Source organism: Rhinoraja longicauda, chromosome 5 (genome assembly GCF_053455715.1).
Source record: "Rhinoraja longicauda isolate Sanriku21f chromosome 5, sRhiLon1.1, whole genome shotgun sequence".
In the NCBI taxonomy this organism is placed as follows: domain Eukaryota; kingdom Metazoa; phylum Chordata; class Chondrichthyes; order Rajiformes; family Arhynchobatidae; genus Rhinoraja; species Rhinoraja longicauda.
This window is the reverse complement of record NC_135957.1, coordinates 86,107,496-86,127,999: the sequence shown is the minus strand read 5'-3', so window position 1 is coordinate 86,127,999 and position 20,504 is coordinate 86,107,496. Positions and strand designations below refer to the sequence as shown.

Below are 20,504 nucleotides of genomic sequence, written 5' to 3'. Positions count from 1 at the left end.
CCTAGTCTTTTCAATCTTTCCTCATATGACAGTCCCGCCATCCCAGGGATCAATCTCGTGAACCTACGCTGCACTGCCTCAATTACAAGGATGCCCTTCCTCAAATTAGGAGACCAAAACTGTACACAATTCCCCAGATGTGGTCTTACCAGGGCCCTGTACAACTGAAATCCTCTCGTTATGAAGGCCAACATGCCATTAGCTTTCTTCACTGCCTGCTGTACCTGCACGCCAACTTTCAGTGACTGGTGTACAAGGACACCCAGGTCTCGCTGCACCTCCCCCTTACCTGACTTAACACCATTGAGACAATAATCTGCCTCCTTGTTTTTGCTGCCAAAAGTGGATAACCTCACATTATTCTATATTATACAGCATCTACCACGCATCTGTCCACTCATTCAACCTGTCCAGGTCACCCTGCAACCTCCTAACATCCTCTTCACAGTTTACACTGCCACCCAGCTTTGTGTCATCTGCAAACTTGCTAGTGTTGCTTCCAATTCCCTCTTCCAAATCATTAATATATATGGTAAACAGTTGCGCCCCCAACACCGAGCCTGCGGCACTCCACTCGCCACTGCCTGCCATTCTGAAAAGGACCAGTTTACTCCTACTCTTTGCTTCCTGTCTGCCAACCAATTTTCTATCCATGACAAAACTCTACCCCCAATATCATGTGCTCTAATTTTAATCACCAATCTCCCGTGCGGGACCTTATCAAAGGCTTTCTGAAAGTATAGATACACTACATCCACTGGCTCCCCTTCGACCATTTTACTTGTCACATCCTCAAAAAATTCCAGAAGATTAGTCTAGCAAAATTTCCCTTTCATAAATCCATGCTGACTTGGACTTATCCTTTTACTGCTATCCAAAAGCAAAGTTATTACCTCTTTAAAAATCGACTCCCGCATCTTTCCCACCACCGGTCAGGCTAACTGGTCTGTAATTCCGTTTTCTCTCTCTCGCTCCCTTCTTGAAAAGTGCGATAACATTAGCTATCCTCCAATCCACAGGAACTGATCCTGAATCTATTGAACATTGGAAAATGATCACCAAAATGATCACTACTATTTCTAGAGCCGCCTCCCTGAGGACCCTGGGATGCAGGCCATTTGGCCCAGGGGATTTATCATCCTTCAGTCCCATTAGTCTACCCAATACTATTTCTCGCCTAATGAAAATTTATTTCAGTTCCTCTACCCCCCTGGATCCTCTGTCCTCCAGTACATCTGGGAGATTGTTTGTGTCTTCCTTAGTGAAGACAGATCCGAAGTGCCTGTTCAACTCTTCTGCCATTTCCTTGTTACCCATAATAATTTCACCCGTGTCTGCCTTCAAGGGACCCACATTTGACTTTGCTACTCTTTTTCTCTTAACATATCTAAAGAAGCTTTTACTGTCCTTTATATTCTTGGCCAGCTTCCCCTCGTACTTCATCGTTTCAGCCCGTATTGTTACCTTCTGTTGTCCTGTTAAAGTTTCCCAATCCTCTGGCTTCCGGCTACTCTTTGCCGTGTTATACATCTTTTCTTTTAGTTTTATTCCATCCTTAACTTCTCTTGTCAGCCACGGTTGCCTCCTACTCCCCTTAGAATCTTTCTTCCATTTTGGAATGAAATGATCCTGCATCTTCCGGATTATGCCTAGAAAGTCCTGCCATTGCTGTTCCACCATCATTCCTGCTGGGATCCCTTTCCAGTCTACCTTGGCCAGCTCCCGTCTCATGCCTTCATAGTTCCCTTTATGCCAGTTTTAACTCCTGCTACAACTTACACCCTACATCCGGGCTACTCAATTCCTGGCAATATCCTCGTCTTTGTCAGGGAAGTTTCAAAAATAGGCCTCTGCCCTGCACTGCCGAAGGTCTAGTCATTATTCAAACCAGCTGCTCCAGAGTAAAGAGGGCCAGCCATACAGGTACTTCAAATCTGGCCTTGGGTGGGCAATTTGAAGCTGGAGGTCTCAGGCTGGCATGACCCAGCCCTGTGCATTACAAGTTCCCACTATTATAGACAATAGGTGCAGGAGTAGGCCATTCAGCCCTTCGAGCCAGCACCGCCATTCAATGCAATCATGGCTGATCACTCTCAATCAGTACCCCGTTCCTGCCTTCTCCCCATGCCCCCTCACTCCGCTATCCTTAAGAGCTCTATCCAGCTCTCTCTTGAAAGCATCCATCAAACTGGCCTCCACTGCCTTCTGAGGCAGAGAATTCCACACCTTCACCACTCTCTGACTGAAAAAGTTGTTCCTCATCTCCGTTCTAAATGGCCTACCCCTTATTCTTAAACTGTGGCCCCTTGTTCTGGACACCCCCAACATTGGGAACATGTTTCCTGCCTCTAATGTGTCCAATCCCCTAATTATCTTATATGTTTCAATAAGATCCCCCCTCATCCTTCTAAATTCCAGTGTATACAAGCCTAATTGCTCCAGCCTTTCAACATACGACAGTCCCGCCATTCCGGGAATTAACCTAGTGAACCTACGCTGCACGCCCTCAATAGCAAGAATATCCTTCCTCAAATTTGGAGACCAAAACTGCACACAGTACTCCAGGTGCGGTCTCACCAGGGCCCGGTACAACTGTAGAAGGACCTCTTTGCTCCTATACTCAACTCCTCTTGTTATGAAGGCCAACATTCCATTGGCTTTCTTCACTGCCTGCTGTACCTGCATGCTTCCTTTCAGTGACTGATGCACTAGGACACCCAGATCTCGTTGAACATCCCCTCTTCCTAACTTGACACCATTCAGATAATAATCTGCCTTTCTATTCTTACTTCCAAAGTGAATAACCTCACACTTATCTACATTAAACTGCATCTGCCATGATTCCGCCCACTCACATAACCTGTCCAAGTCACCCTGCAGCCTTATTGCATCTTCCACACAATTCACACTACCCCCCAGCTTAGTATCATCTGCAAATTTGCTAATGGTACTTTTAATCCCTTCATCCAAGTCATTAATGTATATCATAAATAGCTGGGGTCCCAGCACCGAACCTTGCGGTACCCCACTGGTCACTGCCTGCCATTCCGAAAGGGACCCATTTATCCCCACTCTTTGCTTTCTGTCTGTCAACCAATTTTCTATCCATGTCAGTACCCTACCCCCAATACCATGTGCTCTAATTTTGCCCACTAATCTCCTATGTGGGACCTTGTCGAAGGCTTTCTGAAAGTCGAGGTACACCACATCCACTGACTCTCCCCTGTCAATTTTCCTAGTTACATCCTCAAAAAATTCCAGTAGATTTGTCAAGCATGATTTCCCCTTCGTAAATCCATGTTGACTATTGGATTTTAAAATCTTTTTCTCTCATCTTTCCTCATGTTAAATGATTTAACATTGCATGTAACAGGTGATTAACTTCCATTCACCAGTTCAAGGAAAGCAAATGATTTAACAATGCATGTAACAGGTGATTAACTTCCATTCACCAGTTCAAGGAAAGCACACTGCATGAAATAAAGACCCTGAAGGACAAGATCACAAATTCAAAGCTCTGTGCAACAGAAATGCTGTGTTGGGTCACAAACATTTCCATGGAATTCCTTGTTCAAAACAAAACAACTGGTGCAGTATTCACTGGTTTACTGGATCAAAATATTTAAATTTACAAATTTAACTCTGGCAGCCTTTTGTAGAGTAATGCCAATTGGAACTGCTCATTGGATTTTGCAATGTAGCCGAACTACAATTATGGCAAAGTACTTTACCCAACAAAATATATAATCTTTTCATCCCAAAGGCAAAGAAAGATTCTATGGGGAGAATGAGGCAACTGTGGCTGACAAGGGAAGTCAAAGACGGCAAAAAACTAAAAGGCATAATATTGCAAAGATTAGTGGGAAACTTGAGGATAGCAAAAGTATCTTCAGATAGAAAAAAAGCAAAAGATAGACAAGAGTGGAGATTGGACTACTGGAAAATGATACTGTAGAAGTGGTAATGGGGAATAAAGAAATGGCAGATGAATTGAATATGTATTTTGCGCCAGCCTTCAGTAGAAGACACCAGCAACGTACCTGAAATTCAAGAGAGTCTGGGGGCAGTTATTGGAGTTGCTATTGCTAAATAGAAGGTGCTTAGGAATCGGAAAGGTCTGAAGGTGGATAAGTCACTTGGACCAGATAGCCTACACCCCAGGGTTCTGGAAAGGTAGCTTCAGAGATTGTGGAGGCATTCGTGACAATCTTTCAAGAATCACTAGAGTCAAGGGAGGTTCCAGAGGACTGGAAAATTGCAAATACCACTCCACTGTTCAGTTCAGCCTAGCTTCAGTAGATGGTAAGATTATAGATCCATTATTAAGGATGAGGCTTCCGAGTCCAAAGCACATGATAAAATAGGCCAAAGTCAGCATGATTTTGTGAAGGAGAAAACTTGCCTGACAAATCTGTTGGAATTCTTTGAGGAAGTAAATAGTGGGATTGATAAAGGAAAATCAGTAAATGGTGTTTACCTGGATTTTCAGAAGGCCTTTGATAATACTGCATATGTGAGGCTGCCAAACAAGATGAGAGCCCATGGCATGAAAGGGAAGATACTAGCGGACAGCAGTTGGTTGAATGACAGAAGGCAAAGAATGGGAATAAAGGGGGCTTCTTCCAGTTGGCTGCCAAAGACTGTTGGTGCTCTGCAGGGGTTGGTGTTAGGGTCACCAGTCCAATGATTTGGTGAGGGAATTGAAGACTCTATCGCCAGGTTTGCAGATGATATGAAAATATGTGGTTCAATAATGCTTTATTTGTCACATATGCAACTGCACAGTGAAATTCCTTGTGCATATATTACACATGCAGGCGCTACCATTTTTGGCACCACTATTTAAAATTCCAAAGTCCGGTCGGCCCGCACGCTCGATGAACTGGTGCACTTCCCACGAACTAGCAAATTTACAGATGATACAAAGCTGGGTGGTAGTGTGAACTGTGAGGAAGATACTATGAGATTGCAGGGTGACTTGGACAGATTGTGTGAGTGGGCAGATGCAGTTTAATGTGGATAAGTGTGAGGTTATCCACTTTGGTGGTAAGAATAGGAAGGCAGAGTATTATCTGAATGGTGTCAAGTTAGGAACAGGGGACGTACAATGAGATCAGGATGTCCTAGTGCATCAGTCACTGTAAGGAAGCATGCAGGTACAGCAGGCAGTGAAGAAAGCCAATGGAATGTTGGCCTTCATAACAAGAGGAGTTGAGTATAGGAGCAAAGAGGTCCTTCTGCAGTTGTACAGGGCCCTAGTGAGACCTCACCTGGAGTACTGTGTGCAGTTTTGGTCTCCAAATTCGAGGAAGGATATTCTTGCTATTGAGGGCGTGCAGTGTAGGTTTACTAGGTTAATTCCCGGAATGGCTGGACTGACGTATGTTGAAAGACTGGAGCGACTAGGCTTGTATACACTGGAATTTAGAAGGATGAGAGGGGATCTTATTGAAACATATAAGATTATTAAGGGATTGGACACGCTAGAGGCAGGAAACATGTTCCCGATGTTGGGGGAGTGCAGAACCAGGGGCCACAATTTAAGAATAAGGGGTAGGCCATTTAGAACGGAGACGAGGAAAAACTTTTTCACTCAGAGTTGTACATCTATGGAATTCTCTGCCTCAGAAGGCAGTGGAGGCCAATTCTCTGGACGCTTTCAAGAGAGTTAGATAGAGCTCTTAATGACAGCGGAGTCCGGGGGTATGGGGAGAGGGCAGGAACGGGGTACTGATTGTGAATGATTAGAATGATAGCGGTGCTGGCTCAAAGGGCTGAATGGCCTACTACTGCACCTATTGTCTATTGACACTGGTTAGACCGCATTTAGCGTATTGTGAGCCGTTTTGGGTCCTATATCTGAGGAGGAATGTGCTGGCATTGGAGGAGATCCAGAGAAGGTTTACGAGATTGATCCCAGGAATGATTGGGTTAACATATAGTGTTTGACGGGACTGGGCCTGTACTCACTAGTTTAGAAGGATGAGGGGTGAACCTCATTGAAACTTATCGAATAGTGAAAGGCCTGGGTAGAGTGAATGTGGAGAGGATGTTTCCACTGATGGGAGAGTCTAGGACCAGCTCAGATTAAAATGACGTACCTTTGTAAAGGAGGAAGAATTTCTTTAGTCAGAGGGTGGTGAATCATTGCCACAGAGGACCATGGAGGCAGAATCATTAGTTATTTTAAGGCAGAGATTGACAGATTCTTGATTAGTAATGATGTCAACGGTTATGGGGAGAAAGGGATTGAGAGGGAGAGATATAGCAGACATGATTGAATGGTGGAGTAGACTCGCTGGGCCAAATGGCATAATTCTGCTCCTATGACATGAAAATCGTTACATGGATTAATACCGAGCAAATAACCTTACAGTTCTGCTTATTTTCTTTTAGTAAATCGAGATAAATCAAGGACAGCAGCCTTTAAGTTCAAAATTCAAATAGCTGCTCAAAACAATAGGATTCATTCAAAGGATAATGTTCTAGCAATGTACCTTGCCATGCTATGAAACGACATTGTGCTTTGAAATGATTGAATTCCAAATTATTAATATCAGCAACATTCACTAATTGTCCATTACTCCAGTATTAAAAAAGATAACATATAATTTCAAGAACACAAATTAGCTACAACAGCTATCCCCATGTGAAAATGCGGGATATAACTGAAATGTTTTTTTTTTTTTTTTTAAATACAGTCCATCCTTTTCAGTGATAACATTGTCCCAACTTAAGGCCAGGGCTGACTGAGTATGTAATTTGCAGGCAGAGCCCATTGTTGAACGTTTTATCTTTAAGTTAAGACCAGAACCTGGTTGGTTGTTTGGATGGATGAGTTTCACAGCTTTGGTCATCAATAGCAAATCCGATTAATATAAATAAATGCAGTGTGATGTATTTAGGTCATGAGGTCATAAGTGATAGGAGTATGTGCAATTATAACATGCAAGGAAAACAGACTGGGTATTATTTGTACAAGCTCCATTTTTGCACTATATACATCACTTCTTCTCGAGACAGGATACAAAAAAAGATGAAAACCAGAAAGATGAATTATATCAACTTTTAATATGCAATTTAGAATTTAATTTATTTACTCTATTTTCTAGAACTTGGTCCTTAAACTGGAAGACTAAATAGCAATTCCTCCTTCTTAGAATAAATGCCGTCGAGACATGGATTTGAATGTAGATAGACATAAAATGCTGGAGTAACTCAGTGGGACAGGTAGCGTCTCTGGAGAGAGGAATGGGTGACATCACCCATTAGATCAGTCTGAAGAAGGGTCTTGGCCCGCAATGTCACCCATTCCTTCTCTCCAGAGATGCGGCCTGTCCTGCTGAGTTACTCCAGCTTTTTGTGTCTATCTTCGGTTTAAACCAGCATCTCCAGTTCCTATGTAGTTTTTCTTGCGCACCGACTCAGATTACAGTAGACCCAGGAGAAACAAATATTTTCCCTCAATAATCAGGAAGCACATTATTAGGTAAGTAGCTATGAATGGAGTAAGGGACCCAGAGCCATTGTCTTGGGCTGTCAAGATCTAATTTTCTTTAGAAGCCACAGGATTTTGCCTGCTCACTGGAGTGAGTGATAAATGAGTGGTGAATCTTGTTTTCAAAAGTCATATTCATACAGCAGCTAACACAGTCAGAATGTTCCAAAGTAGCCCAAGTATATTTAAAAAAGAGTCACTATTCTGATTAAGGCAGCCAATCTAATTAGGGTACCACCAGTTCCCATTATCCAATAATAAACAGATGTATTTAATGATTGATATAATTGAGAGATAAACATTGGTCAGGACAAGAGAGGAACTTTTTACTCTTCTTTAAAAAATGCAGTCTGAACCTTTCTCCCAGGGTGGGAATGCCCAACACTAAAAGGCATAGGGGGAAAGTTTATTGGAGATGTGCGGGGCAAGTTTTTTCCCCACACAGAGCAGTGCGGGCCTCGAACACAAATAGATGGATATGGATCATGTACAGGTAAATGAGATTAGCTTAACTTGGCATCATGTTTGGCGTGTTCCTGTGCTGTACTGTTCCTGTGCTGTACTGTTCTATGAAATAGTGTTGAGAGATCAAGGTCTACTTGAGGGCATGGTTTGGTTTAGCACCTTGCCCAAAAGCAATACAATGAAACATCACTTGGTACTAGAATATCAGCTGAGAGACTTTTCCGTAAGGAGAGCAGCGAACGGATGCAATGACTGGATGCAAAATACACTGGAATTTAGAAGGATGAGGGGGGATCTTATTGAAACATATAATATAATTAGGGGATTGGACACATTAGAGGCAGGAAACATGTTCCCAATGTTGGGGGAGTCCAGAACAAGGGGCCACAGTTTAAGAATAAGGGGTAGGCCATTTAGAACGGAGATGAGGAAGAACTTTTTCAGTCAGAGAGTTGTGAAGGTGTGGAATTCTCTGCCTCAGAAGGCAGTGGAGGCCAGTTCGTTGGATGCTTTCAAGAGAGAGCTGGATAGAGCTCTTAAGGATAGCGGAGTGAGGGGGTATGGGGAGAAGGCAGGAACGGGGTACTGATTGAGAGTGATCAGCCATGATCGCATTGAATGGCGGTGCTGGCTCGAAGGGCTGAATGGCCTACTCCTGCACCTATTGTCTATTGACTCCCCACGACTCTTTCGTTATTATCCTTTAATTGCACAGTATGTCTGAGCATGGCCATAACCCATTCTTGGTCCAAGGTTGCAAAACCTCTACAGAATACGAGTAAAAAAACAAGCTGATTAACTTTAGCAATTACTGGAACCGAGCAATTACATGGACCCTGCAAGAGCTAATTGACAGCCAATGGCACACATACATTTCTACTAGTTTTCTGTGAGACGGAACCAGCAGCACATGTTTCAATTCTACACTTCATTTGCTGTGTGTAAATTTAAATAATTTGTTTTACTTCAACTTGAACAGAAAGGTACAAGCTTAAGAACTGGCCCTCTTTGAAGGAATGTACTAAGGCCAAAATCAGCAAATACCAAACAAAATGAGAAGCAAGATCCATTACTGATTATATTTTCCACTTGGTTCAGAACTGCTGAGTTTAAAAACAAAACAATAATCCATATATAACAGATTTCTGGCTCAGTAATGTGTTTATCTGGAACTATCTAACCAAATACATGGTCTAAACAATCAAAGCAATGTGTAGAACTTTATTCATCAAGATCAATCTCAGGATCTGCTGAATTGGCTTCTGTTCATGTGATTCTTTTTCTCTTGGGAAAGACATTAAACCGAGATCTCACATGAGCAACTGGATGCAGGGATCTCAACTCACTCCATAGAAGAGTTAATGGTTTACTCTTTACTCCATCCAATGTTCTGTACAATTATCAGCCCCCAATGAACATCAAAGTAATTTTGATTTACAAATCCTGGGACTTTTTCGGCAGCTGTTCCTCTACACTATTATTACTTCCGGGAGGTACGCACACTGTACTTCAAGTTCATGCTTCTTGGATCACTAGCAGCTTTCAGAAATTGCCTAACACCTGTCTGAAGGGCCCTGACCAGAAACGTCAGCTATTCATTTTCTCCAGAGATGCTGCCTGATCCCGTTACTCCTGCACTTTTTAAACACCTGATCACTCTATAAGGAGCCCATACAAAGGATAAACTTCTTCCTACGTAATGATAATTTGATGTTTTAAATGGTTAATAGCTACAAACTTTTGAAGAGCTTTGAATAAGCAATTTGAAACCTCACCCGTATTTCAATGTATTGTCAATTCTTTTATATTAGTAAAACGAAGCCCGAACTCGCTAAGTGATTTCATGTCATTCTAATTTTGACCCCGCATCCATTTTAAAACCTAACATTCATGTCCTTCGTGCGTTCACCACTTTTTTTACAAAGTACGTAGGGCGAATTTTGACCACATAGTAAACTAGCGCCATCCGCGTCCTGCAATGACTGCAAGAGCTGAGCATTGCGGCATGCGTTGATCGACAGATAGCTCTCTCTGGCTGGAGTACACTCGCCTTTATAACAATGGCGTCTCTTTCAACCACGAAGATGTTGTTCAGGGGAGACCGCCGATGGATCCAAAACCTCGATTGCACGGAAAACGCCAACGTTTATTTAAAAAAAGCAACACAACCACGTCGAAGGTGTCACAAACAACGTACTTATAAACCGATGCGTTTTTAACCTAGATTTCTCACCCATTGTTGCTTTAAACTAAGAATAGATGCGCGAAGGTGTTAAAAGGAAAGAAAATATAACGGCGCTGGAAAATCGTCGGCGGACACACACACGTGGTGGTCCCACTTTCGGTTTGAGGGTCAGAATGGAAGGCCTGTCACGGGGAGGGGAAGAGGGTCAGTCGGCTCGGCCCCGAACACGCCAGGAGCCCGCCAAAAAATGTCCCAATGAAGTGCCAGAGCAAAAGCTGCCCGAATATATACCACATAAAACAGTGGAGAGCGGGACGAACCGACATGGGGAGCAGCACATAAAATGCCCGCGTCATGGGGAAGACGACAAATACATAGCTAGGTGGCGGGGAACAGGAGCACACACAAAATGCCTGGCCTGGGTGGTGGGGAATATCAATCAATCAGTACATAAAATGCCCGGGTCGCGGGGAGCAGCACACACACACAAAATGCCTAGTAAATATGCGGCCGGCAGATAATTAACTGGAGAAAGTACGTGTGCATTCGTGGGGCGGCGAGAGGCCACCATGCTGAAGGTCTGTGTGTGTGTGATGATGGCGGGCAATCTGTCTAGTCACGGTGAGGGAGGGAGGGATCCCAATCTCGTTGTACCCCTGTACAATGACATTAAAGATGTATTGTATTGTATAGTTATAATTATCGATATTGCTAACTCCACCAAGGGCCACATTTCTATTTTTTGACGCCGGATGTTAAATGTAACGAGCTTTACCAGAGGTTCCCCATTTAACGAGGCCGGTTGAGCATTGAACCCCTCCTCCCTCCCCCCACAGCTTTGACGGGAGACAACCATGTAGCCTCTCGAACCCCCCCCCCCCCCAACACCACCACAAACCAAGCTGAAAGAAGCCTAGCCTCACAAGGGGGAATTACACCCGGGCTGGCTCTAATGGAGGCCAAAGGTAGAGACACACGAAATTCTGGAGTAACTCATGCAGCAGCTCTGGAGAACATGGACACCATGAGGCGACGTTTCTGGTCGTGAGTAGACACAAAATGTGCTGGAGTAAGTCAGGCAACGTCTCTGGAGGGAGGGAATGGTGACGTTTAGGGTCTAGACCCTTCTTCTTCAGACTGATTGCAAAGGGAATTGGAAGCAAAATTAAAATTAAAAAAAAGATTGCATTTAAATGGAAGCCAGCCCGGGGAGGAAGAGCCTCGACGTGTCGTTGCCTTTCGACAGACATTAAACACGTGCGCGGCCCTACTCTCCGTCTGGCTTTATGTACAGAACCTCGAAAGATGGCTCAACAAGACGACAAATGAAATGTGGGACACATTTTCACTGGGGGGGGGGGGTTTATTTTATTTAAAAATAAATACCCGGGGAAGGACAAGTCCTACGGATCTGGATCCAGACCTGTTGCTGTCGTCCCGCTGTTGTTACTGTCTTCCTTCCCTCTCTCTCTCTCTCTCTCTACTTCCAACATTCAATCCCAGTTCTTTTTTTCACCTCTGAAAAAAAGCCTTAAAAGGCAGAAAGAGAGAGAGAGAAAGGGAGAGACCGCGAGGGAGAGACCGCGCCCGAAGCAGGAGCTCTTTGCACTTCTTTAACTTCTTTGCACCGAGAGCCCTTCCATCTCTCACCTAATAAATAACCGTCTCCACGCACCCTAGAGGTTTTATAAGAAAATAACTGCAGATGCTGGTACAAATCGAAGGTATTTATTCACAAAATGCTGGAGTAACTCAGTAGGTCAGGCAGCATCTCAGGAGAGAAGGAATGGGTGACGTTTCGGGTCGAGACCCTTCTTCAGACTGATCCATTTAAAAGATAGATAGATAAATATATTTTTTTAAATCACCACAGATGTACATCACACCACACAGCTTGCTGTGAAACATTACAATATGCAAGTAAAGTAGTGACAGGGTCTAGCCTCTACTAGGATGAAAGACAGTCAAACAAACATTGCGGCGTAATTCATTTCTCCTCACATTCTCGTTTAAAATATTAAACTTAAACAACGTTATATTTTACAACGGAACAATTTCGACCACCGCCACCAACAACAACGACATCTTTTCTCTCCCATTCAATACCTTGGAATGGTCCGAAGGTCTCCCGATCCCTTGCACTTATCCTGTCGAGAAAACCACACTTCCAGCAGCTTCTCGGTCCCTTCGAAAAAGTGTGCACCGTTTTCCATCGTGAAACAAATCGCACGAAATGAAACAAAAAAAAATAACTTCTTTTTTGGGGGGGGGTGTTTTTTTTCTCTTTTTTTCCTCTCCTCTTGTTTTAAAAAGCTTAATTAGAATAAGTTAGTTTCAATTGCTATGTTTCAATGAGGGAGATAGGTGGTGTCCGAGTGAGAGGGGGGGGGGATGGTTGGTGGGGGTCTGATTTTAATTGATTATTATATTTCTCTTTTGCTTGGTTTTTCTTTTAAACTTAAGGCCAATCCCTTTTTTGACAGAGAATTGCTTTGAGGGACCGCTAGCTAATGTCACCGGCCATGCTGTGAATAGCAGCGCTCCGTCCGCCGCCCCGTCCTTATATAACGTCCCTCGCCGCGCCCCCTCCCCCACCCTCCGGGGACGCCGGCCACGCCCACCGTCGCCCCTGGTTACCGAACACGCCCCCCCCTCTCCCTCCCGCAGACACAATGGAGGGCGCCTGTGACGTCAGCCTCGCGGAAGAATGCCGCGCGCGCCACTCCCGCCAAGCAGGCGCGCACGAGAAAAAAAAGACCGTTGGGAAGGGGGTGCAGAGAAACCGTTCGCAGCGCTGAACGGAGAGAGTGGAAGAAGAGGAGAGGGGAGAGAAACCGTCACACGGCGCTCAGCATTGTGGTGGGGGGAAGAAGAAACCGTCCACGCTGTTCCGGGGGAGGGGAGAAGAAACCGTCCACGGTGTTCAGGGGAGGGGAGAACAAACCGTCCACGGTGTTCAGGGGAAAGGGGCGGGGGCGGGGGCAGGAGGAATAGAAACCGTCCACGCTGTTCGTGGGGGGGGGGGGGGGGGGGAGCGAGAAGAAACCGTCCCCACGGTGTTCAGGGGAAGGGGATCAGGAGGAATAGAAACCGTTCACGGCGCTGAAGCGGCGGGACCACGGACTCGACAGTCTGTCACCAAAATCACAATCAAACATTCAGTCATTCACAGTTAAATAAATGATTTTTTTAAAAAAGTGCAGCCTAACAACAAGATTGGCTAGTTTCCCGATCAATCAATGCTCCTTCCAGGACTATCCGTGGCGTTGCAAGAAAGCGGGAACTTAATTTTGGATAACAGGATGATCTTTGCAGGGTTATCATTATTTGCACTGTTTTGCATCTGATGAAATTGTTTTCAGAGCAGGAGGAGGAGATAGTGGGCGGGGGTAGTGGCCGCACTCGGTTGCCTTTCGCCCGCTCTCCTTGGACTAACTGTCCCTATTTTATTTTTGTTGAGCGCGGCACCGAGAACATCCTGGCCGACCCCGATGCAACGTAATGGGAGTTGTAGTTCAAGGGCTCATGACGCCGCAGCGTCGGCGATGGCGGGCAGGTGGAATGCGGACTACAAGTCCCGGCGTGCCCGGCGGGTCGCCATTTGTAGGCTGCTAAACGTCAACACAACAAACGCTCAGTAAATGTCGCCGTGTGAACTTGCTGGAAGAGACCCAAACACGACATGAGGAAACTAAAAAATAACTGACACCCGCTTCCCCCCCCCCCCTTCTCTGCGGGGAACCCCTCTTCCCGAAGGCGTGAATCGTTTAAGCATCGATGGAGTGACAACCATGGATTACGATTTTAAAACGAAACTGGCGGCGGAGCGAGAAAAAGTAGAAGATCTGTTTGAATATGAAGGTTGCAAAGTGGGTCGTGGTACCTACGGTCATGTTTATAAAGCAAAGAGGAAAGATGGGTAAGGAATTAAAGCTGTTTTCCTCGGGATGCTGATGTTGCTGCCGTTACAAGAGTTTTCTTTATATAAAAACAAACCTATTTCTGGCTTGCTCGCTTCACGTGCTGCACAGACCACTGACCACTGTTTGTTTCTGGTTTGTAACAGCCTGTGTTTACACTCCTTCTACTATATGCTCGCTTGTTTCGGGCCAAGGACCACAGCCTTCATAACATTTATTTGGGAAACTGTATTTCTTTAGAGCACTGTTGTCACGATATCCAGTGATTTACTCGTGAGTTTTCCTATTGTCTTGCCGTGAAGCCAGAGCTTGACATATTTTTAACTTCCATCATCTCTTTGGAAATTATCAATTGAAAATGTGATCTCCACTTAAATTAACTTTCAGTTGTGTGTAAATGTAATTTGTGAGGAATAGAAATACTCCGATTTCAAGAATTAAATTCCGATTTTTCTGGAGTCACGACATTGCCAATTGTGAAACTGGCAAATGTTATCACAGCAGTGGAAATAGTTTGCATTTATTCAGGAATTACTGTATGAATACATTCCAAAGCATGGTAACTGACCGGAATAGTGGCACAGAATTCCAGGGAAAGGTAGGCTAAAACTTTTGTTAAAAAGCTGGCGATATTTAGGGAACAAAATCCAGAAGGTAGGCTAAACCATTTAAAGGTTCTTTTGGGAGAACGGAAAATAAAGATGTACTCAATGTCAGAGCCATTGAAAGGGTAATAAAGGACACAGATTTGTCAGTTTTGACAGTAGGTAAGTGTATCGTTTTATTTATCTGAGCGCCACTTTTAAGATCATAAGTGATAGGAGCAGAATTAGGCCATTCGGCCCATCAAGTCTACTCTGCCATTCAATCTTGGCTGATCCATCTCTCCCTCCTAACCCCATTCTCCAGCCTTCGCCGCGTAACCCCTGACACTCGTACTAATCAAGAATCTATCTCTGCCTTAAAAATATCCACAGCCACAGATTTTGACAGGTTCACCACCCTGCGACGAAAGAAATTTCTCCTCATCTCCTTCCTAAAGGAACATCCTTTAATTTTGAGGCCTCTAATCCTAGCCTCTCCCACCAGTGGAAATATCGTCTCCACATCCACTCTATCCAAGCCTTTCACTATTCGGTAAGTTTCAATGAGGTCCCCCTCATTCTTCTAAACTCCAGCGAGTACAGGCCCAGTGCCATCAAACGCTCAGCGTATATTTTATATCCAACATCATATGACATGCATCATATGTCACATACATCATTGTCCTCTTGAATCAAGTTTTTTTTAAATGAGATATTTCTTTTTGTTATTTTTCCCTTAAAATTGGACAAAAACACATGTGAAGTCCTACTTGGAAAATCATTTTTTCCTGCAGATAAAATTCTTGGGTAGCAATAACTGTAATTGGTTCAGAATTTAATATTTCATTTATTTTTCTTTAAGAAGGTTGTACTTGACTTTCTAAATCACATTTGTGCACTCTCCAATTCCTTTAATAGTGGGACATGTTGGCCAGTTGAATGATGTGATACCTGGTAGATGATAATGCATTTTAATAAGATGACTTTTAAAAGTTGTTATAATTATCTGTTTCAACATAGTTGCATTTAAATAAAACCAAAAATGTTTGCATTTCTTGATTGTGTTTTTAATATTGAAAATACAGAATATTGTGAACACTTTATAACAAGGAAGGTTACAAAAATCCATGAACTGAACCAGGAATAAATCAAGTCATAGTAATTACAAATGGATCTTTGTACTTATAGACTGAAGAGGTCAAGATGGGAGATAGATTGAAATACTGTTTCTTGCTTCTCATCATTGTTTACCAATTTTGGGGGATAGTGTGCATAGTCAGTGAGAACAAAATGGGTCTGAAGTCCCTGTAGTAAATTAACATGTTCAAACTCACAACCATGTCACATAGCTTTTTAAAATAAGTTGAGCATGCTGCTCAAACAACTGCCCTGGACAGGAACATGGAAACAATTAGGGGGATATGGGTCAAACATTGGCAAATGGGACTAGCTTAGGTGGGGCATCTTGGTCGGCATGGACAAGTTGGGCTGAAGGGCCTGGTTCGGCACTGCATGACTCTATGAAAGCTGGAGGGCGGAGCTTTTGACTCTATGACTCTTTAAGAAGTGTTTTGATTATTTTACGTTTCGTTTCTTTGGCCTGTATACCTGAATAGATTTTTTAAAGGGTCATGACTCACAAAAGAACTAATCTTTTGACATTCTCTGTGGAAAAATATTGATGTAGCACACAGTGCCATAACTGTGATGCCACAGAACCAAGCACAACTAAACAAAAGTTGACAATGGAATTTGAAAATTAAGGGTTAGCTTTAGGACACCGAGATGAGACAAGTGAGTAATGTAAGATGGAGAAACTGAGACTGGAGGCAATGGAAGAGAGATCTGCAAAGGAAATGATGTCAGTGATTGACAGAGCAATTATTTATTGTCGGTTTTACTCGATGGGATTGTGTCCCCAAAGTACGGTATGAAGAGGTCATAAGTGAAAGGAGCAGAATTGGGCCATTCAGCCCATCAAGTCTACTCCGCCATTAGGGAGTTGGCTTTTAATCTCTGCAAGGACATGGTTGGTTTACGAAAGACAACATGGCCGCAAGTTTAATGACATGGTTCTTAGTGAGTGGGATGCTGCAGTCATTGGAAAAGTGGAATAGTGTAGGAATGAACTGCAGGTGTTGGTTTACTCCGAAGATAGACACAAATGCTGGAGTAACTCAGTGGGACAGCTGAGTCAGCAGCTCTGGAGAAAAGGAATGGGTGGTGTTTCGGGTCGGTACCCTTCTTCAGACAGAGTCAGGGGAGAGGGAGTCTACAGATATGGAAGGGTAAGGTGAAAATCACAGATCAAAGCAGACGATGATAAGGAAATATAGAATGGTTCATTGTTAGCTGAAGGGAGGGTGACAAGGTGGCATACAATCAATAAAATTAATCAGGACAGTGAAACTTGGCTGGGAAGTGGAAATGCTGGATGTTGCATCAGATGTTTGCAAGGTAGAAAGGGCTGGAGGCCAGTGATAGGGACAGAGATGGATTGGAAATTCTGAAAAGAAGGTGAAACTTCTGGCCGATGATGTCGGTGCAGGGCTGGAAACTTACTGAAGTGGTTGAAGCTAAGACCTCTGCTGTGAGCAAATCAGTTGATGTCATAGTGGGGAAGGTTGGAAGTTTTAGTGAAAACATGACAAGAATTTGGCTTGGAGACACAAGTGCAAATGATGGAATCTTGAACAAAACGGAACCAGGGGCCACAGTCTTAGAATAAAGGGGAGGCCATTTAAAACTGAGGTGAGAAGGAACTTTTTCACCCAGAGAGTTGTGAATTTGTGGAATTCTCTGCCATAGAGGGCAGTGGAGGCCAAATCACTGGATGAATTTAAGAGAGAGTTAGATAGAGCTCTAGGGGCTAGTGGAATCTAGGGATATGGGGAGAAGGCAGGCATGGGTTACTGATTGTGGATGATCAGCCATGATCACAATGAATGGCGGTGCTGGCTCGAACGGCCGAATGGCCTCCTGCACCTATTTTCTATGTTTCTAAAACTCAAAGTCCTGGAGAAAGTCGAAAGACGAGCACCATTTGTAGAGGGAATGGATAGGCGACATTTCAGCAGGACCCTTCTTCAGAATTTGGCTTGGTAAGAGAGATAGAGCCACAGGAAAGTTAAGTGAAGAAATGATCCATGCACACGCTGCTTCACCTTTCTCCCTAAAATACGCAAACAGGACTGTTTCCTCAATCTGTAATGCCAAACTGCTGTTGAATCTTGTATTCTTCCGAATCAAAAAGGTGGTTTAGATGAAGGATGTACTCAAGACAACTTTGACAAAGAATGAGTTGCTGCAGCTGAAAAGAGATGTCAAGAATGTGCAAATACTGGTGCATTAGATTAAGAATGGATTGGAAAAGGTGGTACAAATAATGATTCAAGAAGTGCGAAATATTTTGAAGATATCCGTAATCTGTGGTAAATTCAAGCTATGTGGAGATGAATTTCAAGTTGAAATCCACTTGGAATAAATCTGAGACATTAACTGAGTAAAAAGAAATGACACGGTAAAACCCTCAACTTCTCTTTTGACTTATTTCCCTTTCACCCTCAAATTCTCTCACTTTCATCACATCCAAATGGCACTGTAAGCACAATTCAGTAGATTCTCGATCAAAGATGAACAGAGAAGCAGGACATCAATGAATGAGATGGATGGGAAACGCAGGAAATACATGTTCTCCCCAGAGTACTTTTCTATACATAGAACATAGAACAGCACAGGAACTGACCTTTCTGCCCACAATATCTGTGCTGAACATGATGCTCAGATCAACTCTTATCTGCCTGCACATAATCCATATCGTTCCATTCCCTGCACATTCATGTGCCTATGCAAAAGTCTCTTCAACGCCACTATTGTACCTGCCTCCACTGCCTCCCCCAGCAGCGTGTTCCAAGCATTCGCCATCCTCTGTGTAAAAAACAAACTTGCCCTGCACCTCTCCTTTATAGACAATAGACAATAGGTGCAGGAGTAGGCCATTCAGCCCTTCGAGCCAGCACCGCCATTCAATGCGATCATGGCTGATCACTCTCAATCAGTACCCCGTTCCTGCCTTCTCCCCATACCCCCTCACTCCGCTATCCTTAAGAGCTCTATCCAGCTCTCTCTTGAAAGCATCCAACTGCCTCCACTGCCTTCTGAGGCAGAGAATTCCACACATTCACCACTCTCTGACTGAAAAAGTTCTTCCTCATCTCCGTTCTAAATGGCCTACCCCTTATTCTTAAACTGTGGCCTCTTGTTCTGGACTCCCCCAACATTGGGAACATTTTTCCTGCCTCTAATGTGTCCAATCCCCTAATTATCTTATATGTTTCAATAAGATCCCCCCTCATCCTTCTAAATTCCAGTGTATAAACTTTATCTCTCTCACCATCTGCAGCAGATGCTCACCTGGTCCTTCTCCACTTCTTTCCTTTTATCCAGGACCCGCAAAATCTCTTTTTATGTTAATCAACAAACTAGATGTGCTTCTTTCAAGTTGGTGTCCAGCATTCACTGCTCACATGCAGTCTGAAGGAGGGTCCTGACGAGAAAAAATGTCTGCGTTTCCTTCCCCAGATGCTGCCTGACCCACTGAGTTCCTCAAGATTCTTGTTTTCCCTCAAGGTGATTCCAGCATCTGTGGTTCTTTGTGTCTCCATTTCACTGCTTACAATTCGGCTGGTTTCCTCTACACTGGGAGGTACAAAACACTTCCACTGAATCTGAGGGTTCAGTCATTTGGAACTTTGATTTAATGTGTTTCTCCCATTCTCACCTATCTGTTGTTGACTTTCTACACCATTCCACCCAAAATCAATGTATGCTTATGGAATAACACCTCATCTTATAACTAGATACATTACAGTCTTCCATGTTAAAAAAAATTAAGGTACTCAGCATTTTTGGCAATTTTATGATGGATTATCTGCATTCTACATTATTCGTATAATTTTAGACAATTATATTGCATTTACACCTACTCCATGTTAACCAGCTTCTTTGAACTTGCATATTCCTTTTAACATTTTTTAATCTCTTCTGTCTTCCACAGGTATTGCACCTTCCAATGAGTTCTTTCCTTTCCTCCCCTTTCTCTGAATTTTACAATTTGATTGTTATCTAAATATTCCCAGTGTTGATGAAAGATCATTAACATGAAATATATTAATTGTATTTCCCTAGCTGCAGAAACTGCCCAATAGGTTTATACTCTAGGCTAGGCTTATACTCGCTGGAATTTAGAAGACTGAGGGGGGGATCTTATAGAAACATATAAAATTCTTAAGGGGTTGGAGAGGCTAGATGCGGGAAGATTGTTCCCGATGTTGGGGAAGTCCAGAACCAGGGGTCACAGCTTAAGGATAAGGGGGAAGTCTTTTAGGACCGAGATGAGAAAAATTTCTTCACACAGAGAGCGGTGAGTCTGTGGAATTCTCTGCCACAGAAGGTAGTTGAGGCCAGTTCATTGGCTATATTTAAGAAGGAGTTAGATGTGGCCCTTTTGGCTAAAGGGATCAGGGGGTATGGAGAGAAGGCAGGTACAGGTTACTGAGCTGGATGATCAGCCATGATCATATTGAATGGCGGTGCAGGCTCGAAGGGCCGAATGGCCTACTCCTGCACCTATTTTCTATGTTTAGCATTTGCAGTTTTTATTTAAAATTTCCAGGATCTGCAACGTTTTTACTTTGTGTTTTTTTTGTATGATTGTGTTGGAACACTGTCGATAAATGTCTCACATGAGCACCATGCTAACATGTGTTCCTCTTCTTTTTGTATAGAGATTTCCCAAGATGATGTAGGCGATGCCAGAAACTAGCAGAAAGTCTTTCTTTCTTATTCCTGGT

General features: G+C 43.5%; 2 protein-coding genes across 10 annotated transcripts in view; one reads left to right on the top strand and one right to left on the bottom strand.

The window, feature by feature from the left end:
• The window catches only part of amd1 (adenosylmethionine decarboxylase 1), a 70,756-nt gene extending 58,065 nt beyond the window's left edge, over positions 1-12,691 (bottom strand). For all 9 annotated transcript variants that reach the window (XM_078399902.1, XM_078399905.1, XM_078399901.1 and 6 more), the window contains exon 1: positions 12,255-12,691. Coding sequence is in view for 4 of the 9 variants with exons in the window: in XM_078399899.1 (XP_078256025.1) it covers positions 12,255-12,361 (107 nt within the window). In the remaining 5 variants the exon portion in view is untranslated. The remainder of the gene's footprint in view (positions 1-12,254) is intronic.
• An 830-nt stretch (positions 12,692-13,521) lies between these two features.
• The window catches only part of cdk19 (cyclin dependent kinase 19), a 150,783-nt gene continuing 143,800 nt past the window's right edge, over positions 13,522-20,504 (top strand). The window contains exon 1 of the mRNA XM_078400264.1: positions 13,522-14,067. Within this exon, the coding sequence (XP_078256390.1) occupies positions 13,940-14,067 (128 nt within the window). The 5' untranslated portion in view covers positions 13,522-13,939. The remainder of the gene's footprint in view (positions 14,068-20,504) is intronic.